The sequence below is a fragment of the Pan troglodytes genome, chromosome 2, assembly GCF_028858775.2.
Source record: "Pan troglodytes isolate AG18354 chromosome 2, NHGRI_mPanTro3-v2.0_pri, whole genome shotgun sequence".
NCBI lineage: Eukaryota > Metazoa > Chordata > Mammalia > Primates > Hominidae > Pan > Pan troglodytes.
This window is the reverse complement of record NC_086015.1, coordinates 44,433,142-44,448,981: the sequence shown is the minus strand read 5'-3', so window position 1 is coordinate 44,448,981 and position 15,840 is coordinate 44,433,142. Positions and strand designations below refer to the sequence as shown.

At 40.7% G+C, this 15,840-nt stretch overlaps 1 protein-coding gene across 1 annotated transcript in view; it reads right to left on the bottom strand.

The window, feature by feature from the left end:
- Positions 1 to 8,338: 8,338 nt before the first annotated feature.
- The window catches only part of ENTPD3 (ectonucleoside triphosphate diphosphohydrolase 3), a 43,041-nt gene continuing 35,539 nt past the window's right edge, over positions 8,339 to 15,840 (bottom strand). Inside the window, exons 8-11 of the mRNA XM_001135726.7 lie at positions 13,841 to 14,113; positions 13,558 to 13,668; positions 12,996 to 13,133; positions 8,339 to 9,682 (exon numbers count right to left, since the gene is read on the bottom strand). Coding sequence (XP_001135726.1) covers positions 9,446 to 9,682; positions 12,996 to 13,133; positions 13,558 to 13,668; positions 13,841 to 14,113 — 759 coding nt within the window. The 3' untranslated portion in view covers positions 8,339 to 9,445. The remainder of the gene's footprint in view (positions 9,683 to 12,995; positions 13,134 to 13,557; positions 13,669 to 13,840; positions 14,114 to 15,840) is intronic.

The following is a 15,840-nucleotide window of genomic DNA, read 5'->3' as shown; positions in this document are numbered from 1 at the left end:
CTCGTTTGTTTTCTGTTTAAGGTGAGGGGATAAAAAGCTGATTGGAAGTTTTGAATTATTGATTCAAGCTTCACTGTAGGATAATCTGACTAGCAAACTGCAAATGCCAGCACATTTGTGTCCTTTCTCCTGGACTTCTTGGATTCCTCACAAAAGAATCTTCCAAAGTCCTGACTAGAGGGTAGAGTTAACCTAGAACCTGGGAGTTGATGGGGTTAGAGGCTTGGAGTCTAAACACTGAATATGCCTTGGTTTCCTTAATCTTGTTGTTTTGGTATGACACCTCCACCCGTAACTGTGCCTTGTGCCTTCCAGTTCCTGTGCTTGAGTTAGGAAGAGGCAGTCACTCATCAGCAAAGAGTAGAAGGTATCTAGGAACCACTATTCTTTTTTTTTTTTCTTTTCGAGAAGGAGTCTTGCTCTGTCGCCCAGGCTGGAGTGCAGTGGTGCAATCTCGGTTCACTGCAACCTCTGCCTCCCGCGTTCAAGCGATTCTCCTGCCTCAGCTGCCTCAGTCTCCTTAGTATCTGGGATGACAGGTGCTCTACCACACCTGGCTAATTTTTGTATTTTTAGTAGAGACAGGGTTTCACCATGTTGGCCAGGCTGGTCTTGAACTCCTGACCTCGTCATCCACCCGCCTCAGCCTCCCAAAGTGCTGGGATTACAGGCATGAGCCACTGCACCCGGCCAGAATCACTATTCTTAAACAGCTTTAATTATCTTTATTTTGTGCTTGCTAACCCAACTTGCAGCTGTACTTGATGCCACAGATTCCTGAGCTTTTTGAGAACACTGCTGTTTAAATTGGTTGATTTTTTATTTTCTCATTGTTTTAGGATTGTGCTTTCTTGGGTCTGCTAAGTCAGTTACCCCTGGTCCACCATGCCAAAATGTTTTTGTTGTTTTCTTTTCTTCTTTTCTCTCCATGCTTATGGATATGTGCTGGTATAAACAGTTTTTGTTTTTTTAAGAAAATAGTCTGGATCTTAACCTTCCTCTTACTAAACCCTCTCTCCCTGCTATATTCACATGTCATTTAATAGCAACTCTATCCTTTCAGTCACTCAGGCAAAAATATTGGAATAACTTTTAACCCCTCTTTTTCTCTCTCACTCCATGTACATTCATCAGCAAACACTGTGGGCTCTACTTTCACATATATCCGGGGTCTGACCATTGCTCACAGCCTCTACTGCTACCAACCTGATCCAAGCCATCAGCATTTCTCATCTGGATTATTAAAATCACCCACCAACTGGTTTTCCTGTTTCTGCTCTTGTCTCCTTTGTTTTTTATCACTGTAACTAGAAACAGAAGCCAGATACCCCTCCTTTGTTCAGAACTCTAAATGGGGCCCCCTTGCACCATCTACTCCGTCTTAACTCCCTTACCCTATCTCCTCCATCTTCCAGTCATTTATTCTGCTCCAATCACAATGGCCTTTGTATTTGTGGTCTCTTTTGCTTAGAATGCTCTTCCTCCAGATATTCAAATGGCCGACTCCTTCACATTTTCCAAGTGTTCGTTCAGACGTCACCTTATCTGAAAAGACTTTTCTGACCTAATGGCGTCCCCATCTCATGCTCCTGGCACTTTCCTTTCCCCTTACTCTTCTTTATATTTCTCCAGATCACTTATAATCCCCTGTACAGCATGTATTTAGTTGGTTAGTGTCTGTCTCCCCCACTAGAACGTTGGCTCCCTGAAGGCAAGGACTTTGTCTACATCGTTAATTGGTGGAGTTATGCCACCTACACAGGATCTTACTCAGAGGATGAATTCAATCAATATTAGTTGAATGAACAAATGAACAAGCAGTTGAATTGAATGGCTGTATTAAAGGAAACTGAGGCATAGAAAACTTAAGATTTTTAGACAAAGATCACACAACAATGAACAGCAGAACTAGGATGTGTGAACCAGGTTTTTGTGATGTGAAAGCCTGAGTTCTTAATCATTTTGTTTGATATTTGGGAATAATTTTTAATGAGATATGAAAATGCTAATGGTATCATGCTGTGAACGAAGGAAATATAAAATTGTAATTCCAGCATGATCTTAACTATGTACAAATATGTAGAGAAAAAGATTCAGAAAGAAAAATATCAAATATACAGCAGTGAGATTCTGCGTGTTTATATATATATATATATATATATATTTTTTTTTTTTTTGAGACAGTTTCATTCTTGTTGCCCAGGCTGGAGTGCAATGGCATGATCTCAGCTCACCACAACCTCCGCCTTCCGGGTTCAAGCAGTTCTCCTGCCTCAGCCTCCCAAGTAGCTGGGATTACAGGCATGCACCACGATGCCCAGCTAATTTTGTATTTTTAGTAGAGACAGGGTTTCTCCAGGTTGGTCAGGCTGGTCTCGAACTCCTGACCTCAGGTGATCTGCCCGCCTCAGCCTCCCGAAGTGCTGGGATTATAGGCGTGAGCCTCCATGCCCGGCCTCAAAATATATATTTTAACTTTTCTTTAGAAAATTGTAAACATACACAAAGCAGATAGAATACTATAATAAACTCCTATGTCTCATCACCCCAACCTCAAGGACCATCAAAGTATGGGCCAGTTCTACCCCTACATTCTCCCTCCCCTGTAATTTTGAATCAATTCACAGATGTGGTGGTCAATTTTATGTGTCAACTTGGCTAGACTATAGCACCCAGTTATTTGTTAATCTAGGTGTAGCTGTGAAAGTATTTTGTGGGTGTGATTACTGCCCATAATTAGTACATTTTTAAGGGGACTTATCCTAGATAATCTGGGTGAGCCTGATTAAATCAGTTGAAAATCCATAAGAGCAGAACTGGGACTTCTCTGAGAAGGAAGAAATTCCATCTGTGGACTGTAGCTTTAGTTCATGCCTGAGGGTTCCAGCCTGCTCTTCCTGATGGCCTGCCCTGTGGATTTAGGACTTGCCTAGCTAGCCCCATAGTCTCACAAGCCAATTCCTTGCAATAGATCTCTTAATACTGGCTCTATTTCTCTGGTTGAACTTTGACTGATACGCCAGACATATCATTTCATCTGGAAACAGTTCAGCAAGTATCTAAACCAGAGGTCCCCAACCCTCAGCCAGGCAGTAGACCAGTACTGGTCCGTGGCCTGTTTAGGAACCGGGCCGCGCAGCAGGTGTTGAGCAGCGGGCAAACCAGCATTACCACCTGAGCTCCGCCTCCTGTCAGATCAGCAACAATGCGAACCCTATTGTGAACTGCGTGTGTGAGGGATCTAGGTTTGCTCCTTATGAGAATCTAATGCCTGATGATCTGAGGTGGAACAGTTTCATCCTGAAACCATCTGTGCATCCCCACCCAGCCCCACACTGTCCGTGGAAACATTGTCTCCCTTGAAACCGGTTTCTGGTGCCAAAAAGGTTGAGGACCATTGATCTAAACAGCAAGGGTTCTTGAAAAAAAAATCCAAGATACCATTATTTCATTTAGTTATTTACTTATTTTGAGACAGAGTCTTGCTCTTCTGCTCAGCCTGGAGTGCAGTGGCGTGATCTCGGCTCACTACAACTTCCACCACCCAGGTTCAAGTGATTGTCTTGGCTCAGCCTCCCGAGAAGCTGGGATTACAGGTGTGCACCACCACACCTGGCTAATTTTTGTATTTTTTGGTAGAGACGGGGTTTCACCAAGTTGGCCAGGCTGGTCTCGAACTCCTGACCTCAAGTAATCCATCCGCCTCAGCCTTTCAAAGTACTGGGATTACAGGCATGAGCCATGGCGCCAGGCCGGTTCCATTATTTTACCTAAACAAAAATTAACAGGAATTCCTTGATAATGTTCAATGTTCAGATTTCCAATTATCTCCTTATTTTATACTATTAAAACTATTTCTGAACTAATGATTTTTTTTTCTAATACCTTTAGAGAGGTTTAAAAAAAGGGTGGGAGGCTCACCCTGGGAAGAATTTTTTCCATAGCTCCAACAGAGGGCGTTCAAGTCTCATGTTTCGAGAGAAAAGACAGTTGTCTCATTTCTATTACACCCTTAGTCATTTAGCTCAGGGCTTGTCGCACAGTAGACTTTTGGTGAAAGTATGATGAGTGAATAAGTAAATGGGTGAAATAAATATGTTTTAAAACTTGTATTTATTAGCTACATCCATGTCAGGCACTGGCTAAGTGCTGTATTTTCTCTTAACTATCCCATGAGGTAGGTATTATGCCTGTTTTATATATGGAGGAAGTCAAGACTCAAGGAGACTGAAAGATATGATGAAAACCATAGAGGTAATAAGGAGAAAATTCTTGAGTTAACCCAGATCTGTCACTTTATATTGTAGTATAGGACATACAGATGATGTATAAATGGTTGAAAAAGGGAACATCTGTAACCACTACCTAGTTGTAGAATAACACTGTCACCCCAGAAGCCCTGTTGTTATGAACTGAATATTTGTGATCCCCCAAATTTATATGTTGAAGCCCTAACCCCCAGTGTAGGATTTGGAGATGGAGCCTTTGGGAGGGGAGATAACTAGGGTTAGACAAGGTTATGAAGGAGTGGCCCTCATGGTGGGATTAATGCCCTTGTCAGAAGAGATCCCAGAGTGCCCTCTCTCTCTCTCTCACTCTCTCTCCCTGAGAGCTCAGAGGAAAGGCCGTGTGGACACAGCATAAAGGCCACCATCTGCAAGCCAGGAATTGAGCCCTCACCAGGAATTAGTCAGCTGATGCCTTGATGTTGGAATTCCCAGGCTCCAAAACCGTGAGAAGATTAATTTCTGTTGTTTAAGCCACTCAATTTATAGTATTTTATTATGGCAGTTCAAGCAGCCTAAGACACCCATTTATCCTTTTCCAGATACAGCCTCCATCTCCTCCCAAATTTCAAAGTAATAATTTCCTTGCTTTTCTTTAGCGTTTAACCTTCTGTGTTTAGTTTTGCCTGTTTTTAAATTTTGTATTAGGCCAGATGCAATGGCTCACGCCTGTAATCCCAGCACTTTGGGAGGCCGAGGCAGGGGGATCACGAGGTCAGGAGTTTGAGACCAGCCTGGCCAACATGGTGAAACCCTGTCTCTACTAAAAATACAAAAATTAGCTGGGCGTGGTGGCAGATGCCTGTAATCCCAGGAGGCTGAGGCAGGAGAATCGCTTGAACCCAGGACATGGAGGTTGCAGTGAGCCAGGATTGAGCCACTGCACTCCAGCGTGGGTGACAGAGCGAGACTCCATCTCAAAACAAAAACAAAACAAAACAAAAACAAACAAAAAACCTTTTGATTATGTAGTTCTTTTGTTTTCATTGATGTACAGTATTTTCTAGTATGGCTGTATCGCTATTTATTTATTCATTTATTCCGTAGGATAGGCATCTTGGTTGCTGCTTAAAACATTCTTAGGCATGTATCCTGGTATATCTAAGACTATATATCGCTAAGGTATATACTTTGGACTGGAATTTCTTCAACTTTATTAGACAATACCTCCATTTTCCAGAGTGGTTGCATTAATGTACATTCCTACAGCAGTATAGGAGAGTTCCAGTTCCACATCCTCACTAATTTTTGGTATTGTCAGACTTCTAAGTTTTGCCAAACGAATGAGCATATTGTACTATTTCTCTGTAGTTTTAATTTGCATTATCCCAATAATGAGATTGAGCATCTTTTCCTATGTTTATTAGACACTTAGTTGTCTCCTTTTGAAAAGTGTCTTCTCAAGACTATTGCCTGTTTAGAAAAATTGAATCATCTTCCTTTTTCTTACTGATTTGTAAGTGTTGTTCATATAATTTGGAAAGTAGTCCTTTATCGTTATATATGTTGTAAATACCTTCTTCCACTCTGTGGCTTGTCTTTTCACTCTTTTAATGATGTTTTTTGAGGAACAGAAGTTTTACATTTTAATGTATTAAATACTTTCTTATGGTTAATGCTTTTTGTGTAGTGTTTAAGAAACCCTTCCCTTACCCAGTATCCTAAAAATGTTCTCCTACATTTTCTTCTAAACCTTTATAGGTTTTTCACACTTAGGTCTTTAAGCTACCTGGAAACAATTCTTGCAAGTGGAGTGAGGAAAGGGTCAAATTCATTTTTTCTCCATTAAGATATCCAATTGTCCTGCATTTTCCCACTGCTCTGATGTGACACCTCTGTTATAAATCAGGTGTCTGTATGTGAATGGGTATGTTAGACTACGGAAATATAAAGCCAAATTCCTAACTACTATATGATACTGCCTTTCTGTGTGAAAGGCAAAGTTATGCAATGGGTTTTAGACTCAACCAGGCCCAAAGCTCAAGCCCCGATCCCTATTCCCCAAATCACTCAGTGACTGAGTAATGCTGGCACGTACTTTTACCTCTGAACCCATGCTTTTTTTACATAGCTGTGATTAGGAATAGACACTATTTGTGCTACTCATCACTTTTATCTTCACGTATTTCAAATCAAAAGACTTGCTTTGGTTGGAGCTTTGGGGTTTGGGGTTCTATAGTTGTATTAGTTTACTGTGACTGTGTAACAAATTGCCACAAATTTAGTGGCTTTAAACGTCATCTTTTTGTTACTTTATAGTTTTGTAGGTCAGAAGTCAGAGTGGGCTCAACTGGGTTCTCCACTTAGGGTCTCAGTAGGCTGAAATCAAGATATGATCTGACCTGGACTCTTATCTGAAAGCTCTGGGGGAAAATATGCTTCCAAGTTCATTCAGGTTGTTGGCAGAATCCAGCTCCTTGCAGCTGTTGGGCTGAGGTTCCTGGTTTTTTGCTGATGCAGCCAGGGATTGCTGTTAGTTTCTAGAGGCTGCACTTAGGGCCTTTGCACACGGCGCCCTCCATCCCCAAGCCGGCAACTGCATGTGGAATTCTTCTCATGCTTTGAATCTCTGACTTCCTCTTCTGGAGAAAATGCTCTGCCTTTAAAGAGCTCATGTGGTGAGGTTAGACCTACCTGGATAAGCTCTCCATTTTAAGGTCAACTGATTTGTAATTACATCTGCAAAATCCTTTTGCCATGTGACAATGTAACCACATAATTGGAGTAACACCAGAGGGGGAAGGAGTATTCTGTTCACCACAGTAACAGTGCTAGATATGCCACTTGAACTGCAGATTTCACAATGGTCTATCTATAAAAATTCTTGTGTGTGTGTGTGTGTGTGTGTGAGAGAGAGAGAGAGAGAGAGAGAGAGAGAGTTTTGCTCTGTTACCCAGGCTGGAGTGCAGCGGCATGATCTCGGCTCACTGCAACCTCCACCTCCCAGGCTCAAGCAATCCTCTTACCTCAACCTCCCAAGTAGCTGGGACTCCAAGTGTGCCCACAACTTCTGGCTAATTTTTGTATTTTTTGGAGAGAAGAGGTTTTGCCACGTTTCCCAGGCTGCTCTCGAACTTCTGGGCTCAAGGAATCCCTCCTGCCTCAGCTACTCCCAAAAGGCTGAGATTACAGGTGTGAGCTACTGCACCCAGTCAAAAATTCTTCGGTGTGTGTCAGAAAACCTGAAGTACCTCAGCTTATTCTAACTTCCCAAATGAGTTAGAAATGTTGACTAGGATTTGCCTTCATGGAGCTTTGGCTCTCTTTCTTGCACATACAAATTTTTTTTCTTGCAAACTCTTGGTGATTTGGATGCTGTTTTTTCCCTGCTATCTCTATAGTTTATTGCCCATTTCTTAGTCATTCATGGAAACAACCTCAATCAACAAATATGAATAAATACTATGTTCATAGCATATGTCCAAATCCAAAATCACATGTAAAAGGTATCAGCCATAATAGGTGTTTTTAGATGTCTGTTGAATAAATGAGGAGTGATGTACAATAGGCTTTGCCCTTAAGTAGCCTACTCTGTCTTTTAGAAATAAGCTGTACACATATGCCAAGATAAATAACAATATGAGGACTTACGTGGCTGGTTTTGAAAAAGTGGTCCAGGAGATAGAGCATAGTATGTGTGTGCAAGGAAAGCTTTGTGGAAGACTTATATGAAGGAACTGGACCTTGAGAAACATACATGATTTGGATGGGTGGGAGGAGGATCTATAATATAGTAGAGAGGATGGCGGGAGCAAAGGTACAGTTTGGGATAGGAGTAGCCGTTCTGGATGAGAACCAAGATTTGAGTGTCAGGTTGTGGACTCACAGAGGCTTAGAATTTCAAATAAGGTACAGAAATGCTTGACTCAATAATCTCAAGCAGTCAAAGGTTTATCAAAGTAAAAGCACTTTGAACTCTCTGGAATAAAGGTGATATTAATGAATGGGTTTCTTAATTTGCTAGGGAAAAAAATTTCTCTCATAAATATCACCTAGGGTCCTTAGGAGAAAGAGTACCATATGGAAGTTAACACATACACACCCCTTGCAAGTCAAAATAAAATAATAGTTCTTTATTCCATATTCAGCTAAGAAACAGCAATATGAAATAATGCTGATTTTTAGTTTGTAGCCATTGGATTTGCTGGAGTTCTTTCTCATCCGACTTTGGAGATAAATATTCCTGCAGCTTCCTTTTCTTTCCCCAAAGTCAAGACCTATGACTACTATGCAGAGAGGTCTATGATCTGGGAAAGTAATTGGTTAGTAAATCATAGAGTAGGATGTTCTATGACAACATCAAGTATACTTGTGGGAATGGTGACAAAAATATATACACCATGATAACAATGGAAAGTCAGCCCTTTGCTAAGCAAAAGCCTAGCAAAGGCAGTAAAATCTGGAATGCAATAATCTTGCTAGGGATCAATATGTTTTTATGGGAGGGCATAGCAATACAATGGTGAGATGAGGATGATGACAAACACACAGGTTGCAATCTATTGACCAGAGCCCTAAGTGGGAATTCCACTTGGAGAATGGTCTATAGTTTTCTGGGAGACCTTTTTTATGTCTCTGTGCTTCGGGATCTACCTGTATGACAGAAGCCTGGCTGTGGCTGCTGCCCTGAAGGAAGTAAGTCTTCTCCCCCAGATACTATATTCTACTGATCTGAGGGGGTTCACTGCTTACGAGATTGCTACAAGAAAGTCTTAGTTAAAGACCAATGGGAAAAACTATAAAATGAGATTCTGATTGGCGAAATGCTTAATGGGTATCTTGCCAGGAAGAATACTGAGGGAGGGAAATGGAAACTGAGCCCTGAGGTCAATTCTTCAACATTAAACTGATACCTTCTCAACTTACTCTTCCTCTGGGGAACTTAATATAAAGAGCCTGACCTTAGTGGCCTGTCTCTTCTCTGTTCCCCAATAGATCAGCATGTGGGTAGTGAGGTCTCTGAAGAACAATATGCACAGAATAGCCAAGGGACGCCTCAAGAGGTGCTGTGGCAGAAATCAGTGTTTGAGAGGCACGTGACCTAGGTGTTTGATTTTAGTTAGTTGTATTTCCTGAAGGCAGCCACTTCACCTGCATTGCCTGGTGCCACCCAGGCTGACTCTAAGCAGCCATTGGACTCCAGGAGCTGCTTTGAAGGCTCAGTCAGAATCCACTGCATGGTCAAAGGCATGCTCAGAGTGCCTCTTTCTTCTGGTTGCTGAACACAGGTATGCAAGAAATGCCAGACACAGCAAGGCTGCCGCTGTGAAGAAAGCGAGGGTGCCCACAAAGACAGGTGGTTCTATGGGCAGACGGATCAGAGGGCTTTCAGCTGGGATCTGGTTGGTCAGGCTGAGCATGTAGCCAAGAGACCAGGCTATGCTGCTATTCCCCACCTGTGGAGTAGAGGAGATGGCTCAGTTCTCAGGGCAAGGCTCAAGGCTGCAATCACATACCGGAGGCATACCGCTATCAACCTCACAAAGCTCCCATGGGAAATTGTGGCCCAAAGAGGTCAAAGGACTTGCCCAAGTTAAGACACCACACGTAGCCACAAAGGCTTGGGGAATCTCACCTCCAGTGCTGCAGAAGAAATAGTCAAAAGAACAAATTCTCACAATCTTGTCACAGCCAAGAATGAAGACAGCACAGTTAATAACAGTGAAAGTGTTCCTGTTGTCCAGGAGCACAGGAGTGTTTGTGGCTAGAGAAAGAGGCTAATGAGTGGTTTACTGATCCCAGGACCAGTTTCTAAGAATAGAAAATCAGCCCAAATGGGAAGCTGACTGTCAATTTATTCTGGTAGTTCTATCTATTTTTGCTTTACATGTTTTTAGGGTGTTTTATTAGGTGTATAAATGTTTCACCTTTGCAATCTTCATAGTGAATTGAACATTTTATCATTATGTTGTAACCCTCTGTGTCTAGAATGAGGCTCTTGGTCTTAAAGACTGCTTTGCCAGATACTAAATAGTTATACCAGCTTTCTTTTGGGTAGTGTTTGATAATTTAACAAAATTATATTTCTATCTTTCCATGTCTTTATGCTTGAACCATGTTTCTCTTATAAATGGCACCTGCTTGATTTCTAAAAATTCAATTTGACATCTCTCTTTTAACTGGTAGGTTTAATCCATTTATAATTATTGTGATTATTAATATAGTTACACTTCTTTCTAATATCTTACTTTTAAATTTTCAATTAGTGCTATTTTTCTATATATATTTTTTCTTCTTTCCTGCCTTAAAAATGATATCTGTGGCCAGGCATGGTGGCTCACGCCTATAATCCCAGCACTTTGGGAGGCCGAGGTGGGATCACCTGAGGTCAGGAGTTCAAGACCAGCCTGGCCAACATGGTGAAACCCTGTCTCTACAAAAATACAAAAATTAGCCAGGCATGATGGTGGGTGCCTGTAATCCCAGCTACTCAGGAGGCTGAGGCAGGAGAATTGCTTGAGCCCAGGAGGCGGAGGCTGCAGTGAGCCAAGATCACACCATTGCACTCCAGCCTAGGCGACAGAGCGAGACTCCGTCTCAAAAAAAAAAAAAAAAAAAAAAAAAGAAAGAAAAGAAAAAGAAAAAGATATCTCTGTGTTCCCTTTGACAAGAAGAGAATTTTAGGTTACTCTTATGTCCCTGTATCTTATAACTCCTTACCACACCCTTATCATGTGGATATTTTCTATACTTGAGTCATATGAATGGAGTTTTTTAAAAATACTTTTCTTTAGTGTTCGTTTTCTGTTTTTTTAATATAATTTTTTTTTTTTTTTTGAGATGGAGTCTTGCTCTTTCGCCCAGGCTAAAGTGAAATGGTGAGATCTCGGCTCACTGCAACCTCCACCTCCCAGTTTCAAGCAATTCTCCTGCCTCAGCCTCCTGAGTGGCTGGGAGTACAGGCACATGCCACCATACCCAGCTAATTTTTTGTATTTTTAGTAGAGACATGGTTTTGCCATGTTGGCCAGGCTGGTCTCGAACTCCTGACCTCAAATGATTCACCTGCCTCGGCCTCCCAAAGTGCTGGGATTACAGGCATGAGCCACAGCACCCGGCCTTTTTAATGTAAATTTTAAGCCACAACATCATTTATTCTTACTTCCAGTGTTTTTGTAACATCTCCTGGATTTATTTCTCTTCTTATTTTATTACTTCCACCAAAAATATTTTCATTGTAAGTCTTTTGTGCAGCAAATCTTCTCAAGTCTTTTTACACCTTCACGTTTTTATTTATTTATTTTTATTTTTATTTTTTGAGATGGAGTTTTGCTGTTGTTGCCCAGGCTGGAGTGCAATGGCGTGATCTCAGCTCACAGCAACCTTCACCTCCCAGGTGCAAGTGATTCTCCTGCCTCAGCCTCTGAGTAGCTGGGATTACAGGCATGCACCAACATGCCCAACTAATTTCGTATTTTTAGTAGAGACAGGGTTTCTCCATGTTGGTCAGGCTGGTCTCAAACTCCTGACCTCAGGTGATCCACCTGCCTCGGCCTCCCAAAGCGCTGGGATTACAGGTGTGAGCCACCGTGCCCAGCCTACATCTTCACATTTAAATACTAATTTGGCTGGACACAAAATTCTTTATAATTAAAAAAAGGGAACTTTTAACTTAGAATATTATGTCAACTCAAACTGGCATTCAAATGGAAAGTCATTCTCCATTCTTATAATATACTTTACTGGTAATTAGATTTATTAGAAGCAAAGCTTAGAGAGTACATGCTACCAACAGTCCTTATGTCTCCAGACATCCTTATTTTTTTGTAGATGACTCAATTTTATTTATGTAAAAGTAGATAGTCAGAGGCCTAATGCAGGATATTGATTGGTTTAATCTAATTATTGCTGAAGCTGGTATTGAACAGGCTGACTCCAGACATCCTTCAGGCTTCATATCAGCTATTCCTGAAATGAGAAAATTCTCTGGAACCTGGGGAACATAGTGCTGGCTGAACATATTCACAAGGCTTAGCCCTGCCTAAAAACAAGGTATGGAGGTCCTTTCACCTGTCACCAGGTGACAGCTGTGATTCCAGCTTTGGACCATTCTGGTCACTTGACCATCATATATATATATGTATGTATTTATAGATATCTATAAATATACATATTTTTAAATATATTAAACCCTGAGCTAAGAATATCTTCCCCATCCCCCAAATCTTTGTCAGTAAATATAATGACTTCAGGTTCATTCAAAGAGAAAATATTTATTTAATGCTAATGCAAATCCGTCAGGCCCTAAGGCCTGTATCTTACTCTGATATCTGAATAAAATGGAGAAGAATTAGTTACTATCCTCTTTAAAAAACTTACATTTAAAGCTTCTTTTCAGGATGAAAAGTCTCATATCCTTAACATATTTATTTATGAATTCAACCAACATTTACTAAGTACCTTCTAGGCTCTATCCCTTGTGCCGAGTGCTGGGAATATGAAGATACCAAGACAGGTCTCTGCCCTCCAGGACCGCCTAGTCCATTGGCCCTTGGCTTCCAGTCTTTTCCGGGAGAATGTATACCCATGAGCAACTCTTCTAAATTCTCCACGACCTCTTCTGGGAAACTCACAAGGGATCAGTCTGATCAGCTTCCACCCAATGAGTTTAACTCATTAATACCCTTTTACCTTCTACATTTGTTCCACACACACATACAAACCTCTCTGTTGGGAAGAAGAAGAGAAAATGATTTGTGCTTGACTTACTTCTTTTTCAAAATGTATTTGGGGCCAAGTCTCCTCTGTGAATTTGTAACCGTTCACAAACAAGTGGTAGATGTAGTTGGCTGAGAAGCAGTAAGAGCGGGCATATACCTCATCAAATTTGGGGAGCAGCAGTGGGAGCTGAAAGGTTTAAAACATCTGAGAGGCAGGGCAGGCAGGTATGTTTTAAAATGAACACCTTGGGTTAAAAGTCATGTTTTAAAGAATCTTATCACCCATAATTTCATAATAGAAAATACTTTATAATACAATCATATAATCATGCAATATAATTATGAAAATATCCCTATATAATATCACAATATACTAATCTTTAAACTCATTGAGTGCTTATTATATGCCAAATATTGTTCTAACAATTGTGCATGTAGTTATAACATTAATTCACACCACAGGTGTGGGAGTAGATTCCCTTATTCCTTTTATTTTACAGATGTGATGGAAATAGAAGAGCATAAAGGCTAAATTCAGAATACACACACATAGAATAGATTCTACCATATTTTTTTGTACTGACATTGATCCCTTCTCTTTAAATACTGACCTGACTCCAATTCTGTGAGCAGAAATTCCAGGTGCTGGAGTTGAAGGTGTCCAGGGAAAAGCTACCTGAAAGATTTAAAGCACTGGCTGTGTAGTAGAATCCTGCAAAAGCCTGGAAATAAGTAATACAGAAGAAAATTAGTTCTCAGAATGGGGTATAATAGAAAGGTTTATGGGTGAGGAATAAGAAGGTGGCTAACAAGTCAGCAGAGGAGAAACAGAAAAGTGAGAAATGAATATTCAATGGGGAAAGAAAGGAATCTTTCAGAAGGTTTTGCTCTTACCACAAATGGCCCTTTAATCTTTGGCTGATAAACCCCATCAAAAGAACAGGTTTCTTGATCATGGCAAGCTTTGAAGTCAAATATGGAAGCCACCTTCTCCTTACACAGAGATGGGTCCCCAGTTCCTTCAAAAGTTATGACATCATTGGGGTTATAACTTTCTGGCCTCTGGTCCACAGTGCACAGGCTATCAAATACATGGCCCATGGTGAAGCTGATGCTATAATCCCGAGGGTAACAGGGATTGGTGAGATGGTTTTTGGTAGGAGAATTCTGTAGGTATAAGAGTAAGGTGTTAGACACGTATGTTTATTGCGGCACTATTCACAATAGCAAAGACTTGGAATCAACCCAAATGTCCAACAGTGATAGACTGGATTAAGAAAATATGGCACATATACACCATGGAATACTATGCAGCCATAAAACATGATGAGTTCATGTCCTTTGTAGGGACATGGATGAAATTGAAAATCATCATTCTCAGTAAACTATCGCAAGGACAAAAAACCAAACACCACATGTTCTCACTCATAGATGGGAATTGAACAATGAGAACACATGGACACAGGAAGGGGAACATCACACTCTGGGGACTGTTGTGGGGTGGGGGGAGGGGGGAAGGATAGCATTAGGAGATATACGTAATGCTAAATGACGAGTTAATGGGTGCAGCACACCAGCATGGCACATGTATACATATGTAACTAACCTGCACATTGTGCACATGTACCCTAAAACTTAAAGTATAATAATAATAATAATAATAATAATAATAAAATCTCTAAGTAAAAAAAAAAAAAAAAGAGTAAGGTGTTAGAAACCACTTTTTTTGTGGAGAGCCAAGTATTTCCCTTTTGCAAATTCTCTCTATCACTACCCTCCAATGCCAAGAGAGAAACAAAAAATACCATTCTGTGTCAGCATGTCTTTGATCACAGGTTGTCTAGATAATTCAAGTAGGGGTGGGAAAAGGGTGTGTGTGTGTGTGTGTGTGTGTGTGTGACAATTACCTCGTACCAGGCATAGCGCTAGGCTCTCTGTCACATTATCTGATCCAGCTCTTATGATAGCCCTATGAACCAGGTTTTATGAACTTCACTTGGTGAGAAAATGGATATATATAATGTATCATTTTAAGTAGAATATCACCCATCCACCTAGCAAAATAATCCAAAAGGTACAAATAAACATATGAAAGTGAAGTCTCCTTCTCATCCACTTGCAGCCATCAGGCCTTTTTCTGGAAACAATCACTATTGCCAGTTTTTGTGTATCCTTCCAAAGATCTGGCATGCACATGCAGATATATATATTTTCTCCCATGCTTTTCTTTTTTTAAAGCCATAAATGGTAGCACTTTATATACCCCATTCTACCCATTGCTTTTCTCACTTAAAATTATATATCTTTGAGATCTTTCCATTCATTGTACTTATACAGTGGCCTATTTTTTTAGTAGCTGCATAGTATTCCACTGTACAAATAAACCATACTTTATTTAAGGAATATCATCTAGATGAACATTGAGGTGGTTCCCAATCATTTTGCCATTACAAACAAATATCCTTGTCACATATAAATCTTTTATCCATTGCAATTTATTTGATTTAAAGACTCAGAGACTTGGCTTTACTTTTTCCATATGACTATTCAATCTTTAATCTACTGGTGCAAAATACTCTATTTTATGCTAAAGTCCTGAATGTTGTTGATTCAATTTATGAGCTCTCTTTTCTAAGGAATTGGATTTGAACTATGTTCAACTTAAGCCGCTAAGGCATACTGCTTCCCCTACAGTAAAATCTTTTCTTTTGGCTGGGTGTGATGGCTCACATCTGTAATCCCAGCACTTTAGGAGGCTGAGGCAGGCAGATCATTTGAGGTCAGGAGTTTGAGACCAGCCTGGGCAACATGGTGAAACCCCGTCTTTCCTAAAAATACAAAAATTAGCCAGGCGTGGTGGCACGCACCTGTAGTCCCAGCTACTCAGGAGGCTG